At 45.2% G+C, this 24268-nt stretch overlaps 1 protein-coding gene across 1 annotated transcript; it reads left to right on the top strand.

The window, feature by feature from the left end:
• The first annotated feature begins 2136 nt into the window (after positions 1-2136).
• ASB1 (ankyrin repeat and SOCS box containing 1) lies at positions 2137-23488 on the top strand. Its single transcript, XM_027773215.1, has 4 exons — positions 2137-2512; positions 5066-5368; positions 20201-20586; positions 22007-23488. The coding sequence occupies exons 1-4, from the start codon at positions 2202-2204 to the stop codon at positions 22132-22134; spliced, it is 1128 nt and encodes a 375-aa protein (XP_027629016.1). The 5' UTR covers positions 2137-2201; the 3' UTR covers positions 22135-23488.
• The last annotated feature ends 780 nt before the right edge of the window (positions 23489-24268 follow it).

Genomic DNA, 24268 nt, shown 5'->3' with positions numbered 1-24268 from the left:
CTCGGTGCGCAGGCCTCGCACGCGGCCCTTCCCCCGCGGAAGTGGGCACCGTAACCGCCGTCCCGTTAGCCGACACCGGCAGATCGTGACCTCATTGGAGAAGTAGGACGTGGGTCGTGTTCCAGGGTGAGCGCGCCGGGCGGGAGGGCCCCGGGCAGCCCTCTGCCAGCCAAGGTGTGTCCGGGATGGTCCAGGTGCCTCCCCCCTCCGCCGCACAGAGCAGGTCAGCGATCTCGCCGTGACACAGCGCGCCCAGGGCCTGACCCGCCATCAGAGGAGGTCGCTAGAAAGGCGACGCCCAGCACTCAGAGTAGCCCGCCGACTTAGGGTCTCCACCTTGGGGTAGCGCTCCTGTGCAAACGCGGGTTCGCCGCGAGCCCTCCTTCACCTGCTCCTCTGTGCCTTCGGAGAGGTGCCCCTCCAGACTTCATGACTGCTTCTTAGTAAGCTGAGAAGTTGAGTACCCCAACTCCTAAGCGTGCAGGCATTGCGGAGGGTCGTAGTGGAGGAGACCAGCGCAGGCAGCCCTCCCGTCCCTCTGTCTGTCCCTTCCTCCATGCATTCATTCTCTAAACGTTTTTGGAGGGCCTACCGGCTGGACCTGGCAGGGGATGCTGCAGTGGCCAGAACAAGCCAGATGGAGCGCTTACCATCCTGAGCTTTGTCCGCATGGACTCCGAGCTCAGGGACAGCCAGGACCCTAGGGTCTGGGATGTCATCTCATGTGAGAGATTGGGGTGGTAGGTGTCATTGGAGGAACAGCCGGCAGCTGCTCACCAGAGAGACAGAAAGACAGCAAGTGAGAAATGACCCCTCAGGGGGATGGCCACACCACAGTCCCTTCTCCATTCTCCTCTCAGGATTTGGGGCACACATGCATATGCGCCTGGCATGAGATTTAACTGCCTGGTCTAGGACTCAAGTCATAGTCAACTACGTGGGAGTCCAGTGATGTAACCATTACGCCATCTGCTAGTTCCCATAGTTTCTTGTTACTAAGATATTTCTACACACTTAGGATAAACTAGAGTAATTTGAGTGCTAAATTATTTAGTTTTTTTTTTTTTTTTGAGAGATTTTCACTGTAGGGCGCGTTCACTCGCCAGACAGAGAGAGACATAGAGACAGAAAGCGAGAAATCACCCCCCAGGGGGGATGGTCACGCCGCAATCCCTTCTCCTCCATTCTCCTCTCGGGATCTTGGGCACGCACGCACATGGGCCCGGCGTGAGTTTTAAGCCACCGGGTCCGGGACACGAACCGCGGTCGACTACGTGGGAGTCCAGCGACATAGCCATTACGCTAACTGCTGGTTCCCCTTATTTAGTTATTTTTTAGAGATGTTTTTGCTATTGGGTGCGTGTGCTTGCTAGAGAGACAGAAACAGACAGTCAAAAATCACCCCCCAGGGGTGATGGCCATGCAGCAGTCCCTTTTCCAGTCTCCTCTTGGGATTTTGGGCGCACACACACACACACGCCCCCCGTGTGAGTTTTAAGCCACCGGGTCCGGGACACGAACCGCGGTCGACTATGGGAGTCCAGTGACATAACTATTATGCCATATGCATAGTTTCAGGTCCTAGAATGCTAGATTTTAAAAAATACGATATTTCTTATTTCAACTTACTAATATTTTTACTGGGGTTCTTACTTCCAAGTGGGTTTGGTTCCTTGTTCCCCAGACGATCAACTTTTTTTTTTTTTTTTAATTGCCAAATGGTGCATATGCTTGTTAGAGAGAGGGATAGACAGACAAAGCACCCTCCCTCACAGCATGGGGCACGGTCTCATGGCAGTCTGTCTCTCCTATTTCTCAATCTTGTCAAGATTCGGACCTTGCATCTACATGTGCTCAGTGTTTTTCAAGCCTCTGGGTCACGGACTCGAACTGCATTGATCTGGCACCTGATGCACAGCTCTTAACCAGTGCAGTATGGTACTGGCTACCCCATCAACTTGTTTTTATTTATTTATTTTATGAATTACTTTATTTAACTTTATTTATTTATTTATTTTTAATTTGACCAGAGTGGGACAGAACACGAGAGAGAGAGAGAGGAGGTGAGAAAGTAAGCTGCCCGGTCTGGGGCCTGAGCCACTGTCAGCCATGTGGGAGTCCAGCGCCCTTAACGACCACGCTACCTGCTGGTACTCCCCATCAACTTCAAAAAAATTACTGTCAGGGTTGGTGTCAGGAATATGCTAGTTTCACAGGAGAAACGTTCTACCTTTTTCTGTGATTTCTTTCTTGGAAGTTTGAACGTGCTCATGCAGCTGGGAAAGGAGGGGCTTGTGCAGATGGCCCCCTATGGTCTGCTGTGGCTTCACCCCGGCTCCTGTGCTGACAGGAGCCCTCTCTTCAGTGCAGGTCCTAATCTGAAGGAGTGGCTGAGAGAGCAGTTCTGTGACCACCCGCTGGAGCACTGTGAGGACACCAGGCTCCACGATGCTGCCTACGTGGGGGACCTGCAGACCCTCCGGAGTCTGCTGCAAGAGGAGAGCTACCGCAGGTGAGGGGGCTGCTGGAGGCAGGGCTGCCGTCCACTGTGCAGATGGAGGTGCTGACGCTCAGGAATGCATTGCGGGTTGAGGACAGGAAAAGACACTGAGCAAGCGGTCAGAACTAGTGGACGACCAGGTAGGAGTCAGGTCTGGCTCTGCCATCCAGCTTTGCAGATCTTATCTTCGTTCATGGTGGAGTTTGTGTGCATTATATGAGGTCGAGAGAGAGAGACGAGTTCTCTCCAGAGGGACTGGTCACGCCATGACCCCCTTCCTCAGTCCTCTACCTGGGGTATCTTGGACACTCATGCGCATGACCGGCACGTTTCAGGCTAACCGGAGGGTTACCACGTGGGTCTGGCTGCTCTTGAGCAGAGCGACCCCACTGTGTCATGGAACCAGCCCCTAACTAGACTTTTACACTCACTTGCAACCAAGTATATGGAAACTTCTCCATATATTTTCTGTATTTCCTCTTGCCTTTTAGAACCAGGATGGCAGTGAGCTGACAGAAGAAATGCCTACATGTCTGTGAGAAAGTAATGCCACTACTTTTCTGTGGGCAGTTCCCAAGAGAAGGATTTCTAACAGCATAGGAATATGTTTTGTCTCTCCTTTCTATTGTCTTCACATTATTTTATTGGAACAAGTGTCATATTGAAGTGAAATACCCAGAGAGGATTGTCAAACCCAGACAGGTGTATTTTATGTGAATACTTACTGTAAGTGATGCCAGTCCAAAAAGAACCGTAGCTCACAGATGGACTGAGTTAGTTTAGGTAGGTCTCAGCAGGTATTTGGTATTGCCTTAAAAAAACATTTAAATGCAGAAATTTCCATTGTCATAAATAATAGCAGGATCTGAAAATAAAATTGCTCTGATTGAGGTCATCAGTGACTTCTACCTTCCTGAAACCGTACAGAGGAAGTTGTGTTACCTCCGTAGATGACCGACTGTGCCCGTGCAGTGTCTTACGTGTGGTTCCGCCACACGGAGAAGCTCTGGTGACATGTGCGCAGTCACGCCTCGCCACCCCACTGTATGAGCAGTTGACCAGACAGAAGGCTCTTTGTGGCTAGGACAGCAGTTACACGTACACGGAGTACTTAGCACTAAGATTTAGATCTTACTGGGAATTTTTGGAAAGTTCTCTGTCCCCTAATCACTCCTGTAAAAAACTGGGTCCCAGTTGAGACACAAAAGGTTTACATTTAAACTGTGATGGCAAAATGCCTCCCCACCACAAAAAATGATAGTATTTTGAAAAGAACAATGGACTCTTTAAAAATCGTACACAGAAAAAATCATACTATGAACACTTTTACAGTCACATCTGCGCCAGTCCACAGAGGGTTCACGCCTGGGAGGCATTTCTTCCCCGGCCCTCAGAGCTGACTATTGAAAGAACTTACCTCTGCTTCAATTCTGAAGTCATCAAGTTATGTCCTACACAGACAGATTTAGCCTGATACATAGGCTGCAAGCACACACCCCGTCTAGGGGCCACCAGTACACCAGGATCTTTCTGTCCCTTAAAACACAGGAGGACACGCGGCTGTGGTCCTCCCAGCAGCTGTCACTGACCGTGCATGCGGAGGTGCGAGTGCCGCTCTGCGGTGGAGAGCAGACCCTTCCATCGGTGGGCCACAGCCGCACACGAGGAAATCCAGAACTTACTTCATTTTACTTTAGAATAAACAATGAAGAGTCCCCCACTTCCTGCTTTTGCTTTTCCAAGTATTTTTGTCCCTTCTTGCAGTCAGGACCAGTGACTCTCCTGGGTTTTATGCTATTTTTCTGTTGCTGTTTATTTCTTTAGTGTTGAGGTCTCGGGTGTTCCTCAGCTTCTTTGGCCAAAACCTCCGGTGAAGGAGGGGCCCTGGGGCCTGTGTGAGGAGACGCTGCCCACTACCCACCCCGGGTCCCTGGTTCTGGTTCTCGATGGTCATTCTGAATTACACCGGGAGCTTGGGGTTGGTGGCTGGTGTAGGTGATTGCATTCAGATTGCCACAGTCACTGAAAGCCAAGTAAGGACAGTTTTCTCGCGGTTGGTGGCCAGGAGTGTAGCCCATGGGCCACCTTGGAGATTCCTTGTTATTCATACTGTCAGCAGTAGGGGCCTGGGGGCCCATTTGTCACCTGGTCCCAGTGAGCATGCTGAGACCCAGAGAGGCCCAGCCCCAGGCCTTCACAGGTGGTGACTGGTGAGAGGGCTGGGCCCTGATCCAGATTTGCAGGGGCGTATACCAGCACCCTCCCTTGCCTCCTAGGGGACCCTTCCCTCCCTTGCGGAGGAAGCACTGGACTGAGGGGTCAGGGGTCCGGGGGCAGTCATTCTGCGTGTGCCTTGCGTTTCCTCATCCCTGGGGTGGAACCTCGATGCCTGCCCCGCCGTGCATAGGTGCAGCAGGCCGAAGGTGGGATGGCATTTCAGAAGGCAGGGCAACAGTGGAGGCGAGAGGAGGCCCTAGGGCGTCTGTTTCATGACTATGTGGGGGGAGGCAGAGCAGCCTGTTTCTCGGGGGTGCCGCTCACAAGCTCCCCTGTGTCCATCTGCAGCCGCATCAATGAGAAGTCTGTCTGGTGCTGTGGCTGGCTCCCCTGCACTCCCTTGCGAATCGCGGCCACTGCAGGCCATGGGAACTGTGTGGACTTCCTTATCCGGAAAGGGGCTGAGGTGGACCTGGTGGATGTAAAGGGGCAGACCGCCCTCTACGTGGCTGTGGTGAACGGGCACCTGGAGAGTGCCCAGATCCTTCTGGAAGCTGGTGCAGACCCCAATGGGAGCCGGCACCATCGCAGCACGCCTGTGTACCATGCCTCACGTGTGGGCCGGGCTGACATCCTGAAGGCTCTCATCAGGTCAGTACCGCCCTCCTTGCGCCCACCCCCAGGATGAGCCAGGTCCTGCGGACTTTCCCTTTCCTTCACCTGTTTGCTTTCTTCTGTCTTGAAATTTAGGCCTGCTAGAGGATTTGTCTGTTTTGCACGCAGAGAGCTGCAGTGTGAAAGATGAGAGTGCGCCTGTGAGGACAGACAGGGAGGCAGGAGCTGGGCGCGGTTATGCTCCGATTGTGTTACCAGGGCAGGAGCTCGGCCGCTCTACTCTGTCCAGAAGTGAGCTATCCTGGAATTGAGCATATATTGTAGGAAACCTTATTTAAATAGAGTACATGTTCCTTCTCGCTCATTGTAAATGTCACACCCTGTGCTGTCATCTTTCATGCTGTGATTTCCCATCCTCTGTAAGTAACTTCTGTGTTGTTATTTGTAAATTCCCTCTGTGTCTATCACTGATGTTGTAGAAACAATGGTGTGGTTCAGTGTTTCTGTATGTGCAAACGTTACGTTGATTTATTGCGTTATCTCAGGGGTTCCTAGCCAGTGATATTAAAAGCAATAGGGGAATTTGGAAAATATTCAGCATTAAGATGAATTGGATCCCCTCCAACGTGTTTTTTATGAGTGGATGAAGGGCTGTCTTTCCCCTGGTTTAGCTAATACCAAATGTCATATTGCCCCAAATTACAAATGATTTGGAAGACATGTCCCTAAGCATAAGGAGGAAAAATAAAATCACTGCCTTAAATCGAATTTTCCTTTTCTTACCTGGTTGAGCGTGTGAAATGGAAACACGTGTTTGTGAGAGCTCCTGAGACTGGGCAGTGCCTGCACCGTAGTCAAGCCTTCCTTGTCCTGTGAGCTTGCTGGTCTGTGTGCCCATCCTTGGGCCTGTGCTGCCTGAAAGCAGCAGTTTTGGTTCTGGGGGAAGTGCCTTTGGGCACTCAGAATGGTGCTGAAGGGCAGAGTATAGAGCATTGCTGCTGGCTGCTGCTGGTCAGCCATTTTCATTAAGGTGTGGAAGATAAGGCTGTTCTGTGTCCCCTGGGCTGCTGCATATCAGGCCCCATCATCACTGCTTCTTACATACTGCCATTTCCTATTTCTTTTTTTTTTTTGGAGAGGTTTTTGCTATAGGGTGTGCGCGCTCACCAGAAAGAGACAGAGAGTTAGAAAACGAGAAATCACCCCCCAGAGGGATGTCCACACCACAATCCCTTCTCCTCTTTTCTCCTCTTGGGATCTTGGGCACGCATGCACACTCGCCCGGTGTGAGTTTAAGCCACTGGGTCCGGGACTTGAACTGCAGTCGACTACATGGGAGTCTAGCAACATAGCCGTTACGCTAACTGCTGGTCCCCCATTTCCTATTTCAAGTGAATTATTAGGTGATGACAGGATCTGTGAGACATCGCCGGACTGTCGGGGGCCAAGGAAAGCTCAAGAAAGCAGGTGCTAGCCAGCTGTTGTTTACTTAGGTTAGCCAGGTACCACGTGCGTGGGGATCTCACAGAGGTGAGTTGTGTTCTCGTCACCTCCTGTCAGGTTGCAGGTGGTTCAGTTTGTCACGTTATTGCGGGTATTCACTTTGATCTTTTGATTACGATGGTGTCTGCCAGCCTTACCATTGTAAAGCTGCTCTTTTTCGCCTGTAATTAGTCTTTTCTGGAGAGGTACTTTACAACCATGTTTATATCCTTTTCCAAATCACAAAATTATAATTCGTTCATTTGTTTACTTATGTTAATATAGACTTATGGTGTTCTTCTATTACCGAGTGAGTTACAGTCCATTATTAGTGTAACTTCTTTTCATGCTCAGTTAAAATCAGCTCTGTGTCCTTACACTTCCCCATCATTGTTTGGGCAGACAGACTTTCTCATGTAGCAAGATAGTTTAGGCTCATCTCATTCTTTGCCTGTATCAGTCCTAGAATAAATAATTTCTCTAAGGAGTCCTGGTTTTCTTTAGTGAAAAACACTCTGTAGAAACCAGGGTATGCTAAAAGCTTATTGCTTTTGAGGTGCTGCTGTTTTTCTGACTGCTACTGGGCCAAGCTAAGGTTACACATACACACCACATTTCTATTTTTTAATATAAATTGACAGGAGATCACTTTGATAGCTCTAATCCAGTCTAGCACCACAGACTTATCCTAGTTTTCTCCTGTTCCAAATTTATTTTTTCAACAGTGGGAAGCCTGATTCCCCTTATCTGCAGTATTTTACCACCTTCATGGGTAACCAGCCTCCTGCTGCTGTTCCTCCCTCCACATGTGCCTCTTCACTCCCTTTGGGCTCAGACACCCCATGCCAGGCAGCCATTCTTGGGAGGAGCTCTCCTCACTTTACTAGGACTCTGATCCTCTGAGTCAGGCAGCCCTCCCTGCAGTAGTTGGCTGAGCCCTGTTTAGAGTCATGATTGGTAGTTTGCACTTAGTCTGGGAAAATTCTAAATGCCTGATAGGTAGGAAGCCATATATTTGGATGACTTTGAGTGAAGCATTGTTTGGAAATTGACTCTGGTGGAGATTGAAGTTTCTGAGTCAGGTGGCTCTCATGTCTGCCCTGTGTGAGATTCTTTTCTCCACATCTGGGCTGTCGCTGAGTGTCAGATGGGGAAAGCACTAAGATGACCTCACTGATGGTGAGGGTGTACCTTCCCTGCAGGGCTGGGAAGATGTGCTTTCTGTTCCAGGTCCTTCCATGTGCACCTGATGCTGGGAGTGGTCTGTGCTGACTGTGAGTCTGGATGTTTGCTGTGGCTGTAAAAAGAGCCAACCTGGGGGACCAGCAGTTAGCGTAATGGCTATGTCTCTGGACTCCCACATAGTCGACCGTGGTTCGAGTCCTGAACCCTGTGGCTTAAACTCACACTGGGCGCGTGTGCGTGCGTGCCTAAGATCCTGAGAGGAGAATGGAGGAGAAGGGATTGCGGCGTGGCCATCCCCCCTGAGGGATGATTTCTTGCTTTCTATCTATCTGTCTTTCTGGCGAGTGCACACGCCCTATAGCAAAAACCTTTCAAGCAAACAAACAAAAAGAGCCAACCTGGTAGGCAGTAGGTGGTGGCAACATCTGGATATGCAGTTGGATTTATTTGTTTCTTTTTGCTTTCAGTTTTTAGGATAGCTTTTTCTTTTTTCTTTTTTTGGAGAGGTTTTTCGCCATAGGGTGCGTGCGCTCGCCAGACAGGCAGAGAGAGACATAGAGACAGAAAGCGAGAAATCACCCCCAGGGGGGATGGTCATGCCGCAATCCCTTCTCCTCCATTCTCCTCTTGGGATCTTGGGCACGCACGCACACGTGCCCAGCATGAGTTTTAAGCCACCGGGTTCGGGACGCAAACTGTGGTCGACCACATGGGAGTCCAGCGACATAGCCATTACGCTAACTGCTGGTTCCCTATTTTGGTTTTCTAATGTAAAGTATTACATGGTTCCAAAGTCAAATTTATGAAACACAGGATAAGAAGAGTCTAGTATCTGTCATGGTTCCCTTCATCCTCATTCCTCCCTCCCCTAAAGGTAATCCTTTACAAAGTTCTGAGATGGCCACTTTACCCTCCATTCCACTATGAGCAGAGGGAAAGCAGGCCCGACCAGAGGCAGCTCAACACCCAAGCCCCCTGTTCAATCTGAGGTATGGGAGGAGGTGCTGTTGTGGCTCTGAAGACCACCCCTCTCCCATTTCTACAGCCACAGATTAAGAGGGAGCAATGGGAAAGCAGGCCATTTTGAAAGCAACTCTTTCACCCAGCCCCCTGCCCAGTCTAAGGTATGGGAGGAGAGCCACAGCATGCAATTTTGGATACTGCCTCTTACGTTCTTACCTCTCAGAACAGTCCCCTGCTACATCGTGGCCAGCGAGGTCTAGGTATATAGGAACCAAACATCTGAACACACTGAGGTGCTGGAGGGATTCTCTTCCACATTCACATAAGCAAAAAAGGAGAGAAACCTCTCTCTGTAAATCTGAACCCAGAACTCCCACTGTAGGTAGCATACTGCCACAGTAGAAGAGAGAAACTGGCATGTTGCTAATTCAGATCAAAGGGAAGCACAGATGCACACACCTACAGAAATCTACTTCAGAGAAGTAGCAAGAAGTGTGCAGATCACCAGATGACTGAAAGTCACACCATAACCTTAAGAAATATGAGAAAACCAGGAAATACTACCACCTCTCAGGAACACAGTAATTTGTCTCAAACAATGGAAAAAGAAGAGGAGATCACTGAAGTGTCAGAAAAAGAATCCAGAATACTTATTGTAACTAAACTCAAAGAGATGCAAGAGAAAGCAGCTAACTCCAGATGAGAAAATCATTCCATGACTTAGAGGAGGCACTCCATAAAGAGATAGACACTACACAAAAGAATCAAACAGAACTTCTAGGGATGAAGACTGTAATATAAAAAATCAAAACTTTTCTTGAAAGTATTAATAGCAGATTAGACCATGTAGAAGATAGGATCTCTGATCTAGAAAGCCTCTGATTTAAACAAAACCACTAACAGTAATGAAAGAAATAACCCCCAAACAAAGAACAATATATGGGAAATACTAGATACCATTACATGCCTGCACATTGAATTATTAATATTTCAGAAGGTGAAGAACCTGATAAGGGCATAGAAAATCTATTCCATGAAAAGCTTGCAGAAAACTTTCCAAACCTGGAGGAGACATCCAGATATAGGAAATACAAAGGACCCCAAATAGAATCAACATAAGAATATCCTCCTCTTGGCACATTATAGTCAGTTTGGTAAAAATCAAAAGACAAATACAAGATTCTAAAAATGGCGAGAGAGATGTCAAATTACTTACAGAGATTATCCCATTAGGTTAAAATGAGACCTTTCAACTGAAGTGGTACAAGCAATGGTAGGCAGACTAAACACTACAAGAAAACCTTTTTCTTTTTCTTCCTTTCTTTTCTTTCTTTTTCTTTTCTTTTTTTTTTTAGAGAGATTTTTGCTTATAGGGTGCATGTGTTCAGTAGAGAGACAGAAAGAAACAAAGTGAGAAATCCTCCCCCCCCCCAGGGGAGACAGCCATGCTGCAGTCCCTTCTCCAATCTCCTCTCATGATTTCAGGCATGCATGTACACGTACCCAGTGTGAACTTTAAGCCACTAGGTCCAGGAGTAGAACCGTAGTTGACTACCTGGGGATCCAGCGACGTAACTATTATGCCATCTGCTGGTCCTGAGCACACAACTTTTCATAACTTAAGGGACACAGTGAAAGTAATCACAAGAGGGCAGTTCACAGCAATTAACTCTCATAAGAAAAAAAATGGAAAGGTGGCAAATAGCCTTACAACATGTTAGGGAACTGGCAAAACAACAACAAAACCTCCCTCAGACTACCAGGAGTAAAGAAATAACAAAGATTCGAGCAGATGTAAATGACCAAAGAATAAAAGAACTACACAGATAATAAGTGAAACTAGTACTTGGTTCTTTGAGAATGTAAAGGAAATTAATACACCGTTAACTAGACTAATCAAGAACAGAAGGGAACAGATAAATCAGCAATGAAAGAGACAATATTACAAGACATAACAGAAATACAAAAGATTATGGGTGAATACTTTGTACAACTATACACCGACAAACCAGAACATCTAGATGAGGTGGACGAATTTCTAGACATACACAATCTACCAAGATTGAATCAGGAAGACATAAAAAGCCTGAATAGACTCTTAACAAATAATGAGATTAAATCTCCCAACAAAGAAAAGCCCAGGTCCTGATGGCTTCACGTCTGAATTCTACAAAACTTTAAAGAAGAGCTAACCCCAATTCTACTCACACTATTTCTAAAGATTCCAAAGGAGGGAAGCCTCCCAGACTCATTCTGTGAAGCCTCTATCCTCTTGATCCCCCAAACTGACAAGGATGTAACAAAAAAACTACAGATCAATATCACTGATGAATGAATACAGATGCAAAAATTTCTCAACAGGATGCTAGCAAATCATACCCAACAACACATTAAAAAGATTATACACTATGGCTTTATTCCAGGGGTGCCAGGGTGGTTCAGCATATGTAAAACAATAAATATAATACATCACATTAGCAGAAGGAAAGATAAAATCCATGTGATCATATCAATTGATAATAGAAAAAGCATTTGATAGAAGACACCTTCATGGCTGCTGAGAACTAGTGATTTCGGGGGAATAGGAGAAGTGAGGATTTTCTACTGATGGTTCAACCTCCAGCCCTCAAACTTGCGTGGAGAGGCAAGGGAGCAGGCCTCAGAGGACACCTTCATAGCTACTGAGGACTAGTGATTTCAGGGGAATAGGAGAAATGAAGATTTTCTACTGATAATTCAGCCTCCAGCCTACAGACTTGCGAGGAGGGGCAGGGGAACAGGCCTCAGAGTACATCTTCATGGCTACTGAGAACTAGTGATTTCAGGGGAATAGGAGAAGTGAAGATTTTCTATTGATTCAGCCTGCAGCCCACAGACTTGCATGGGGAGAGGGGGGAGCAGACCTTGGAGGGCACCTTCATGGCTGCTGGGAACTGTTGATTTCAGGGGAGTGGGAGAAATGGAGATTTTCTACTGATGGTTCAGCCTCCAACCCACAGGCTCACATGGTGGGCCGACTTTCAAGCCTCCTGTCTCTGTCTCTGTCTTTGTCTCTCTCTGTCTCTGTCTTCCTGTTTTTTTGTAATTTTTCCTTTTTGAGATTTTTTTGGGGTAGAGCAGTATCTTGGCCTCCAGCCCCTTGTTTCCCTTTATCTTGTTGATAGTCCCTTCTCCCTCTCCAGGCCCAGGAGGGGCAAGGGAGCAGGCTTCAGAGGACACCTTCATGGCTGCTGAGAACTAGTGATTTCCACACTTTGTGGTTTTCTAATTTTTCCTTTTTTTTTTTTTTTTTTTAAAGAATAACTTCTTTAGCTTTATATATACGGTCCTGGACGCTCAGATTGAGCTTCAAGTTTGGGAAGAAACACACTTTCCATCAGATGACTAGAAATCACCGAAAGACCACAAGAAAAATGAGAAAACAAGAAAATATCTCTCCTCTAAGGGAAAAGAATAACTCCTCTTCATTGACAGACAGTTCAATGGAAATCGTGGGAATGTCAGATAAAGAATTTAGAACATTCATAATGGCGAAGCTAACAGAGATGGAAGAGAAGAGAGATAATGAAATGCAGAGGAGAATGGAAAAAGGAGCTGACGAGTTCTGGGAGGTGAGGAAATTCTTGCAAGATCTAGGGGAGGAATTACACACTTTACAAAAGAATTAAATGAAACTGTTAGAGATGAAGACTATAATACAGGAAGTCAAAATCTCTCTTGAAAGTATTAAAAGCAGACTAGATCATATGGAAAATAGAATCTCAGACATAGAAGAGAAAATTGCTGGCCTAGAAAAATCCACCACGAAGACTGGGGAAATTGCCCCCAAATTTGAGAATAATATATGAGGAATACTGGATGCCATCAAACATCCAAACGTCCGGATGGTTGGCATCCAGGAGGCGGGGAAACTCAAAAGGGCCTTGATAATCTATTCCATGAAATCCTGCAAGAAAACTTTCCAAACCTAGAGAGGCATTCAAAGATCCAGACCTAAGAAATACATAGGACCCCAAGTAGAATCAACCCAAAAGGATCTTCTCCAAGACACATTATAGCCAAACTGACCAAGACCACAGACAAAGAGAGGATGCTGGGATTGGCAAGAGAGAAACAGCAAGTTACCTACGAAGGACATCCCATCAGGCTAACAGCAGACCTCTCATTGGAAACAATGCGAGTGAGGAAAGAATGGGAAAACCTATTTAAAGTGTTAAGGGAAAAGCAGTTGCAACCTCAAATACTATACCTGGCAAGATTATCCTTCATATGGGAAGAAAAGACAGGAACATTCTCAGATAAACAAAATCTGAAAGAATTTACCAGCACCAGACCAGATCTCCAAGAAGTTCTCAAGGGAGTGCTATGTCAGGAAAATTAAATGTAGTCACACAGAAATAAGAGTTCAAAAACTAAGAAGATGGCCAACTTAATTGTAGAGACAAGTCTGGAGTTGAGTGTTATATCCCAGAATTCAACTGGGAAGATCAAACCAGGACAGAAGATAGGTTAAGTACATGAGACTGAACTGGTGAAATAGCATTCTGTGACTTTTGACTAAAATGTCACTGCTTTTCTCCTAGGCTTTGTTGGGAGTTTTTGTCCTGTCTTAGGCTGTCAGTGGGTTCACCTGTCTACTATTTGAACAGAGTGCTGGCCTGTTTCCAGGCTTTAAGTTTTAGGCAGGTTTCCTTGCCAATTCAAGACTGCTTTTCTTGAGATTGCCAGCTGAGCTTGCTATTGAAGGTAGTTGAATTGTCTGGGAAACTGTATGATCGATGGAAGGTGCGGGGGAAGGGAGTAGAATACAGCTGTGGACATCAGGGGTGGTGTGGGGGGAGGGTGGGAAGGGGCAGAGGGTCAGACGTAGAGGTAAATATAAATATATATGGATATATATATATACACGTATATGTGTGAAACTGGAGGTGGAGGATTGTTGATGATGGCATGCATGATTGGGTTACTGTACAGTGTATTCTGGATGGGAAGCCACTTTTTGTGTGCTGTGACGATGATTAGAGAATGAATGTACATTAATTTTAAAAATAGGTTCAAAAAAAAAGAAAAAAAGAAAAACAAAAGCACAACAGACACACAAATGGAAAATTACCTGTTTATGATCATGTATTTGGTAATATCTTTGACTGGATTTATATGCAATGTATTCATGGTAGGAAGATGCATTTTGTATGCTATAAAGATGTAAAGTGGGACCAGCAGTTAGTGTAATGGCTATGTCACTGGACTCCCATGTAGTCGACTGCGGTCCGAGTCCCGGACATGGTGGCTTAAAACTCACACCGAGCGCATGTGCGTGCGTGCCCAAGATCCCGAGAGGAGAATGGAGGAGAAGGGATTGTGGCATGGCCATCCCCCCTGGGGGGTGATTTCTCACTTTCTGTCTCTCTGTCTCTCTCTGTCTTTCTGGCGAGCGCACGTGCCCTATGGCAAAAACCTCTCAAAAAAAAAAAAATAAAAAGATATAAAGTGATTCAATGTAAAAATTAAAAAATAAAAAACTTAAAAATAAAAACAAAACAATAAAAAGGAAAAAGCATTTGATAAAATACAACATCTTTCATGATTAAGACTCAGCCAAATTGGCATAGAGGGGACAATTCTCAACAAAATAAAAGCCATATAAACAGACCCATAGCTAACATCATACTGACACTGAAACAAGACAAGGCTCCCTATTCTCTCCACTCTTTTTCAGCATAGTATTGGAAGTTCTGGCCAATGCAGTCAGACAAGATAAAAGGCATTAAGGGACCAGCAGTTAGCGTAATGGCTATGTCGCTGGACTCCCATGTAGTCGACCATGGTTCGAGTCCTGTACCCAGTGGCTTAAACTCATGCCAGGCTTGCGTGCCCAAGATAAAAAAAAAAAAAAAAAAAAAAAAGATAAAAGGCATTAAAAAGAAAAAAAAATGAAATTATCTGTTTGTAAATGACATAATTATATACATAGAAAAGCCAAAAGAATCCACATACACACACAAATTAAAAAAAAAAAAACACACAAAAAAACCCCAACTCCTGGAAGTGATACATGAATACAGTAAAGTGGCAGGATATAATATCAGCATTCACAAATCTGTAGCATTTTTATGCATTAGCAGACTGAGGTATAATTGAAGAAAGCAATCCTATCTATGATAGCCACAAAAAATATAAGATAGGGAGGAATAAACCTAACAAAATAAGTGAAAGTCCTCTACAAGGAAAACTATGAAAAACTAAAAAGAGAAATTGAAAATGAAACAAAAAAGTGGAATGGCATCCCATGTTCCTGGATTAGAAGAATTACTATAATCAAAGTGTCAGACCTACTCAAATTAATTTACAAATTGAATGCAATCCTGATCAAATTTCCGGAAAGATTCTTCACAGAAATAAAAAACACAATCATAAAATTTGTCTATAATCATAAAAGGTCCTATATTACCAAAGCCATACTGTGCAAAAATAAATAAAATAGGCATCTCATGTCCTGACCTTGAAATATGTTACAAAGTTGCAGTAATCAAAACAACATGGTACTGGCACAAAAATAACTATGTAGACAGATGGAAGAGACTAGAGAACCCAGAAATAAGCCCTAAAACATACAGCTAGCTGATTTTCAACAAAGGGCACAAGACAGTCCAGTGTGTATGGGGAGGAATCTCTTTAGCAAATGGTGAAGCTAATGGATATTCACCTGCAGAAAAATAAAACAACCCCTCTCTCACCATTAATCAGCTCTAAATGGGTCAAAGATCTAAATTAAAACCACAAACTATGAAACTACTTCTGGGAAATTCTTGGAGACATCAGAATAATTCAAGACTTCTTAAATAAGATCCCCAAAGCACAGGCAATTAACAAGTGGGACTGCATCAGGCTCAAAAGTGGTTGTACAGTACAAGAAAAAATAAGGTGAGAAGACAACTCTCAGAATGGAGAACATATTTGCAAACTATGTCTTAGAACTGATAACCAGAATATACACGGAACTTAAACAACTTACCTGCAAAAAAAAAAAAAAAAAAATCCAATTAAAAAATGACCTAAACAGGCAACTCACCAAGGAAGACATACAAATGGTCAAAAGCATATGAAAAAATGTACAACATTTCTTAATGTTAAGGAAAATGCAAATCAGGACCATAGTGAGATACCACCTAACCCCAGTCAAATTGGCTAAGATTAAAAAAGTAAAGAATAGTAAGTGCAGGTGAGGCTGTGGTAAAAAGGGAACTTTCCTACTGTTGGGAGTGTAAATTAGTACAACCACTGTGGAGAACAATATGGAGATTCCTCAAAAACCTGCTACTAGAAGTTGACCCATATGACCCAGCAGTTTCCCTCCTGGGTATTTACCCAAAGGGTAAGAAAACAGTCAGAAAAACACTGCACATCTATGTTTATTGCAGCAATAGTCGCAATTGCTAAGACATGGAATCAGCCCAGATGTCCAGCAACAGAAAAATGGATTGAAAAATTGGGGCACATATGTACTGTGTAATACCACTCAGCTATATAAAAAAAATTAATAAAACAAAAGGCAAAAAACACAATGAGACCTTGGCATGTGATACAGAGTGGACAAAGATGGAAAATTTAATGCAAAGTAAAGCAAACCAGACTATGAAAGAGAAGCATCGTATGTCCCTGCTCAATATATACTGAATATCTGCTTTCTATGGCAGAAACTGAGGGTTTGGAAGGTATAATAGCAGGGAGGGCAACAGTAGATACTAGAGACAGTATAGGAAGGGGTGAAGAAAGTGGTTCAGGGAAAGACAAATTTTTACAGACACAAAAGTTATCTGTTGATAATGATAAGTTATCTGTTGGTAATAACGTGTATGTGGTAATATCTTTGAATTGACTGATATTTACTGTATTCATGTTGGGAAAAACCATTTTTTATGCTGCAAAAATGTACAGTGATTAAATGTAATAAAAAATCTAGCACACACAGAAACCCTGTTTCTAAAGAATTGTAAATACACTATTTCTTTCTGCACATCTCCTATTTCACACCTCATCAAGGTACTGTGAGGTTCAGGCACTGTTTACACATCCTGCGTTTAGAATAGTGGAGAAAATTTTTCATTTGCTGTCATACTTAAAGTGTCCTGGAAATAAAATGACTTTCCCAGTGTAAAAAATAAAAAAAGTTCTATGATTTGGACTGTCCCCATAGTGCAGCAGTGAAATGTGCACAGGGAGCTGGATCCCACTTGACTGACCGCAGTTGGAATCCTGATCTTGGAGGTTTGAAAAACGTTCTATGGGCACATGTGCATGCATGTTCAAAATCCCAACAGGATGGAGAAGTGAAAGAGAAGGAATTACCATGCGACCATGTGCCATCACGAGGCGTGCTTTCTCTCTCTTGCACTATTTTTCTCTCCCTCTGGCAAGCACGTGCAACCTCCAGTAATAAGAAAAGTTAACTAGGAGTTCTATGGTTTATCCTCCCACTGTTAAATAAAAAATAAGCAGGTACGTGCATGCATCTGGCTGTGTTTCACACGGTTCGCAGCCACCTCCAGGATAGATGGCAGCGTACTGTGCAGTCTTCCTCTTCTCACGTGCTGGTGTGTGCTGCAGGGTGTGGCAGGGCAGGTAGTAATGAGACGCCACGTGCTTTCAGAGCTGTGCAGCAGTGCTCCTTTGAGTGGATGAACCACAGTCCATTTGACCAGTCCCTGATTGAGGGACGTGGTGGTTTTCTGTCTGCAGCTACTTCAGGCAGTGCTTTAATGACTTGCCTTGCCTGGGTCTTTTCATAGTTTTGCAAATGTAACTTGGGAACAGATCTCAACAAGTGTAATCGAAGAGTCAAAGGGTAAATGTATATGTAATTTTGCTAGCAGTTGTCCAGTTTCTGTCCTAGGGATTGCTCCGTTCTGTGTGCTGGAGCAATGAACGAGAGACATGAGGTTCCCTTAAAGCGTGGTCAGTACATTTTTTTTCGTTCTTTCACCCCCCCCTTTTTTTGTTGGTAAGTACATTTTTAGAATGTTTCCAATCCATGAGGTAAGAAGTGTTATCTCACAGTAGTGCTTTTTGTTTTTTTGTTTGTTTTTTGTTTTTTTTTTAGAATTATTTTATTTCTTTTATTATTATTTTAAAAATTTGCTGCAGGGCACATATGCTCTCCAGAGAGAGAGAAAGTGAGAAAGCAAGTGGCCATATCTGGGACTTGAACCACAGTTGGCCATGTGGGAGTCCAGCACCTTACCCTCCGTGCCACCTGCTGGCCCCCTCAGAGTAGCTTTAATTAGCATTTCTATTGTGAGTGAGGCTGAGAATCTTCTCATATGTTTAAGAGCAGTTTGCCCGCTGTCTACATCTTTAGCTCATTTTTTTCTTTTTTAATTGCCAGAGATTGTATGTATTTTGCCAGAGTGAGTGAAAGGAAGGGAGGGGGAGAGAGCGTGTGCATGTGACCCTCTTAGTAGTTTTATAATTTACATTTTTTAAAGAATTACTTAATTTTGTTATTATTATTTTTCAAATTTGCTATAGGGCACTCACGAAGGAGAGCTAGAGAAAGCCAGAGAAAGCGAGAAAGCAAGCTACCGGATATGGTTTAAATTGCAATTGGCCATGTTGGAGTCCAGCATCTTAAACACCATGCCACCTGTTTGTCCCCATATTTTACATTTTAAGTTATGATTTATTTGAAATTTATCCTGGTATATGCTGTAATGAATGGATTTAATTTTCTGTCTCCATATGGATGTCCAGTTTTCTCAGAAAACACTGCAGTGTTAATCCCTCTCTCACGCACACAGTTATGGAGATGCTGCCTTTACTGAATTGCTACATTTTTTATGCAGTTTGGGCCACTTATGGATTTTCTTTAAATCCATCCTGTTGGTTGTCTGTCCATGTATAAAACCACGCGGCTGTATGTTACCAGCTTCGCTCGTGGTGGGGCTGCCCTTCCTTATCATTGCTTCACTTTTTCTATCTTGTTTCAGCTTCTTGATGAACTTTATAATCAACTTCCATAGCTCCAGGGGTACTGGTTTCATTAGTTTTTATTTTTATTTTTTAATTTGTAAGCAACTTAAGTAGTTCTAGGAATGGTATTTAATTTATTGTTTAAATTATTTATTTTATTGATTATCATCATTATTATTATTATTATTTTCCTTAATTTGACCACAGAGAGAGAGAAAGGGAAAGTGAGAAAGCAAACCTCCAGGTTTAGGACCTGAACCATTGGCAGTCATGTGGGAGTCCAGCACCTTAACCACCATGCCACCTGCTGGCCATGGTTTTTCATATATAAAATGAACTTAGGAAAAACTGACATCTTACTGATGTGTTGAATAGTCCTATTTGGGACAAAAATCTTGACTGCTTTTTCCTATTCCAAAATTCTTTCCGAAGGATCTAGGGGAAGTTATACCTACAAACGTTAACAGACCACTCACAAATATTAAAAGACACTCTGGTCTATAGATTACAGGACTCTTCCTGTATCCTGTCTGCGGCATAGTATCTTTACAATGCGTAGTGAATCTTATCTCTGCTATAGTAAATTGACATTCTTTTGCTGATTTCTTCTTGAACAAACCTTCCTTTCTAATCACCAGCCTAGGAGTGTGTAAGCTCACCTCTAACCCAAGCCTCTGCTTCTAGATGTCCCGCCTTTTTGGGCCAGGCCAATGAAAAACTCTTTACATTAAACTATTAAACTGCACACTTGGTGTCTTTCTCAAGTCAAATAAAAGGAACCATTGTATCTGAGCATGCTGAGAAACAATCTTAGCTTTCTCTGGGCTTGGTCACTCAATATGGTGATTAGTAATAAATTGCATTAATGATTATTTCTGCAGAGTTGATTATTTCCATTGACACGTCTCTTGGGATGTTTTGCATGCTTGCATGTATACCTGGTATGTTTTCAAGCCACTGGGTCCAGTATTTAAATTGCATTGTTGTCCCTATGGGATCCAGTCATCTTTAACCACCATTCTGTAGACAGAAGTCTGACTGTTTTTTCCTATTTTTTCCAAAGTCCTTTCTAAAGGGGTTTGGAAGACTACCCATAGAAATTTGTGAGTGGATTCACCTTCGTATCTGTGTCTTATTTTGCTGGGAGCAGTAAGGCTATAGGTGCTCTCTGGAGTCACTGGGAGAAGGCCTCCTTGCAGTGTGGCTGGGCAGTGCCCTACTGACCACAGTGCCCCGCTAACTGCAGTCTGGTTTTCCTCTGTCCCCTAGGTACGGAGCTGACGTTGATGTTAATCACCACCTGACTCCTGATATCCGGCCCCCCTTCTCCCGGCGGCTCACTTCCTTGGTGGTGTGCCCCTTGTACATCAGCGCTGCCTACCACAACCTGCAGTGCTTTCAGCTGCTCCTCCAGGCTGGGGCGAACCCTGACTTCAACTGCAATGGCCCAGTCAACACACAGGGATTCTACAGGGGTTCCCCAGGGTGTGTCATGGATGCTGTGCTGCGCCATGGCTGCGAGGCGGCCTTTGTGAGCCTGCTAGTAGAGTTTGGAGCCAACCTGAACCTGGTTAAGTGGGAATCGTTGGGCCCAGAGTCGAGAGGCAGAAGGAAGGTGGACCCTGAGGCCTTGCAGGTCTTTAAGGAGGCCAGAAGTAAGTGGCTTGAGTTCAGTTCTGACTTGCAATCTTGGATTAAATGAATGAACCAAAATGTAGCAATTTAAAAACAAACAAACAAAAACAACTCCAACTAAATACTTGGCATAAATCTTCAATTAGCACTGAGTGTCCCACAGCAGTCATTCTCTTAGATTCCTGGACACCTAGCGTCCATGCCAGGAAATTGATAAAAGCACATGCATGTTCTCGAGTTCCTCAGTTATATTCCGTGCCCTTTTGCTCTTCTCTAGGACAACTCCTTATGTCCTTTGTACGTGATTTTTTTTTTTAAAGGTCCTGCCATAGCACACATGCGCTTGCAGGACAGAGACAGAGAGAGAGGCAGTGAAAGGGGAAGTGAGAAATCACCCCCAAGGGAGGTGGCCATGTTGAAGTCCCTTCTTCATTCTCCTCCTGGAATTTTGGGCATGCACACATATGTGCCTGGCACAGTTTTCAAGCTGCAAGATCTGGGACTTGAACTGTGGTTGGCCATGTGGGAGTCCAGTGCCATAACTACTAGGCCACCTGCTGGCCCTTTGATGTGATTTTTAAGGGAGGGATCTCAGTGCCTCCCTCAGGCCCATGTTTTATATTCCTCACTTACCTTTCTCAGGTCACTCAAGTACAGTTAATTTAGATCATGTGATAAGGCTGCTCTTTCTTAGAATAAAGTTTTTCCTTTGCTTATTTATAAAGAAAGATTTTGCTAATGAATTAATAAATTAATAGCAAGAAAGTTTGGAATTGATCCACGGGTGGTCTTGTCAGAGACTCTCTCTGGGATTCAGAAATTGCCCTTGAGCCTCCGTGACCTCCTGCCCACAGTCACATACCTCCCTGTTCCTGCCTGGATCTTCCTTAACCTCTTGCCTCTTACTTGAGGTTCATTGTGTTTTGTTTCAGATTGCTCTAAGCCAGTTTCATTAAGATAAGCTCTTGTTTAGCTTTCCCAAAACGACTTAGTGGTCACCCGACAGCCATACCAGTAGGATAAAGCTGCTTGCGTTCCTGTCTCCCTGTTACCCTTCACTCACTGAGGCAGGGGTGTGGCTGGCCTGCTTCCTCAGGTACTACTTGGCTGTGGCACCAGGCTGCCTTGGGAGTCCTGGGAGTGACAGAGAAGAGACTGACAGGTGAGAGTCAGTTGCACACATAGCCACAGCCAGTAGCTGACACGTTTCTCTGTTGAGGTCCTTAGGCACAGTCGAGGGTGTGCTCCGCAGAGCAGATGCTCCAGTGAGTGAGGCCGGCAAGAGCAGGAAGTAAGACCCTCCTTGCCAGGGCCCACTCTCCGTTCAGAGGTTCAGAAGGTGGCAGCTGTTGGTTGGTTGCTGCTGGCCTTTGCTCTTTAGAGGTAGGACAGAATTAATCTTCCTTCCTCTGTCTCTCCTTTCTTCCCATGGCTCTCCAGGTGTTCCCAGGACCTTGCTGGGTTTGTGCCGGGTGGCGGTGAGGAGAGCTCTTGGCAAATACCGACTTCATCTGATTCCCTCGCTGCCTCTGCCAGACCCTATAAAGAAATTTCTACTTTATGAGTAAAACTCAGGTGTGGTGTTGACAGATCTGCGGTGGAAATCAACATGAGTCTTGCACCCTATGACCGTATCCCATCGGGCTGCTGGTGAAGAATAGCCTTGTTCTCACGGATGGTAATTCTGCCTCAGGTGTTGGGGCCGCCGAGTAGTCTTGGATCATTGTCAGCCAGGAGGCTCTGCAAAACTTCGTTTTGTTCTTCCTAAATATCTGTTGTGGATTTTCACAGTTGCATATTATTGAAACGGGCCATGAGATGTGTACGTGTGTAGGCTGAGCTTGAGGTCTGCCAGTCCCCAGGATGGAAGGCGCCTAGCACTTTCCAGAACCGTGCTTCTCTCTGTGCATCTCCTTCTCAACCTAATTGCTTAATTACAGCCTTCTCATATCCAAACAAAAAGGGAGTTTTGGTTAAAACAAAGGGCAGAAGTGCAGTTCATGAACTTCTCCACTCCTAGGGTTCAGTAAGGTGTGCTTGTCCCCACACATCCCCTCTGTGCCACTGCAGTGGAGGTGTCATAATAATTGTTTCCATTTAAGGATGGCTTCCTGGCTGCATGGACCATGTTAACTTAGTGCGTGCATCTGTCAGAGTCTTGCAGCCATAGCGTAGAGTTCCACAGCATGGGAGCCCGTTCTGGTACCTTCTGTGCCTCATGCACAGCACACCAACAGGTGTACTGAGTTTTCTGCCATTTCACCTTAGAGAGCTTTCAGACAGCAACTGGTTTAGAAGGCCTACACCAAACAAGCCAGTAACCGACTGCCTTTATTAGACCAAGGTCCGTTCCAGCAGCATTCACTGCCAGCCTAATGGGAGAAGAAAACACCGTGGCACTGTCTTCTGTTTCAGTCCATACTCATGCCAGAGAGTGAACAGTCCAGCTGGTCTTCTGGTAGTCCTGAGCTCCCAATTGCTTGGAGTCCAGTGGACAAAACATCAGTTGGTTGACTGTTCTCACCCATTTGGGCCTAAATATCTTAGCTGCTCCTAGAATCTCTGAAAGCGGTGCGGTCAGAAGACTTTCTCTGGCCTGCTAGGGGTGGTGGATGCTCAGACAGGTGATAGGTTCTCATCATGGATGTCATCGGCCAGGGCTTGCTGTCACTCAGGGCTGGGCAGCACGGCTGAGGGTCACTGGAGCAGGGCCAGTGGCTGTGACTCCCTCGTGCCCAGGATGTTGCTGATTCCACTGAGATCATGTTGTGTCTTTGGGAGCCTCTGAGGACCATCATGGGGATGCCAGGTGGTCCTAAACCTCAGAAGCATTTCAGAATGAGCATGTTTAGATTTGCTGTGTTAAGAGAAATCGAGCGTGTAAAGAACTAATGATACCGTTTTACTTAGTTCTTAACATCTCGTGTGTTTTAGCTGACCAGACAGGCTGTGCCTGGCCAGTACATTCTGTCACTTGAGGGTGGAATCCCACCTGCATGTGTCTTCAGTGGGCTCTGTGTGGGCACACCCCAGCTGACCCATGAATGTACACGTGCAGTTCTGAGGGGTAGGAACATTCAGTGGAGGTGTTGACTCACCTGGAGAGACATTGTTTTTTCTATTTTTTTTTTTTTTTTGGCGTGTGTACCCACCAGAAAGAGACAGAGACAGAAAGTGAGAAATTACCTTCCGGGGAGATGGCCATGCTGCAATCCCTTCTCCATTCTCCTCTTGGGATCTTGGGCATGCATGCACACATGCCCGGTGTGAATTTAAGCCCCTAGGTCTGGGACTGGGACGGTGGTTGACTACATGGGAGTCCAGTGACATAGCCATTATACCAACTGCTGGTCCCCTACTCACGTGGAGAGACATAGTTAAGAGCCGTGATAATTGCATGAATGTGGGGTGGGTTTCAGAGGCCAGACCATATGCTGCTTCTGATGGGTTGGGGCCTGCTGAGATCAGGAGAGTCTTCCTAATAGAGGAGAGGATCTGCAGGTGGGGGCCATGACAGCTGGAGCTGTGCTACAGGAGGGGCTAGTGTGTTCCTTGTGGCCCTCAAGGTAGATGAGGACCAGCATGGGGCTGTGGCTGGACAGGAGATGTCAGGAGTTTGGGGAGTATTGAACAGGAGTTGAGTCACCCACAGGTGGGCAGACTGGGCCTCTTGACTCTGGAGATGTGTAATCAGTGGCTCGT

This window comes from Tupaia chinensis, unplaced genomic scaffold (assembly GCF_000334495.1).
Source record: "Tupaia chinensis unplaced genomic scaffold, TupChi_1.0 Scaffold000332_1, whole genome shotgun sequence".
Lineage (NCBI taxonomy): Eukaryota > Metazoa > Chordata > Mammalia > Scandentia > Tupaiidae > Tupaia > Tupaia belangeri.
Note: the sequence above shows the minus strand (reverse complement) of the source record. Positions and strands in the feature narration are given on the sequence as shown.

Coding starts and splice junctions, on each gene's coding strand:
- ASB1 (XM_027773215.1), top strand. CDS start 2,202: ATGCTAGTTTCACAGGAGAAACGTTCTACCTTTTTCTGTGATTTCTTT. Junction 2,513..5,065: donor CAAGAGGAGAGCTACCGCAG/GTGAGGGGGCTG, acceptor GTCCATCTGCAG/CCGCATCAATGAGAAGTCTG. Junction 20,587..22,006: donor GGTCTTTAAGGAGGCCAGAA/GTAAGTGGCTTG, acceptor ATGGCTCTCCAG/GTGTTCCCAGGACCTTGCTG.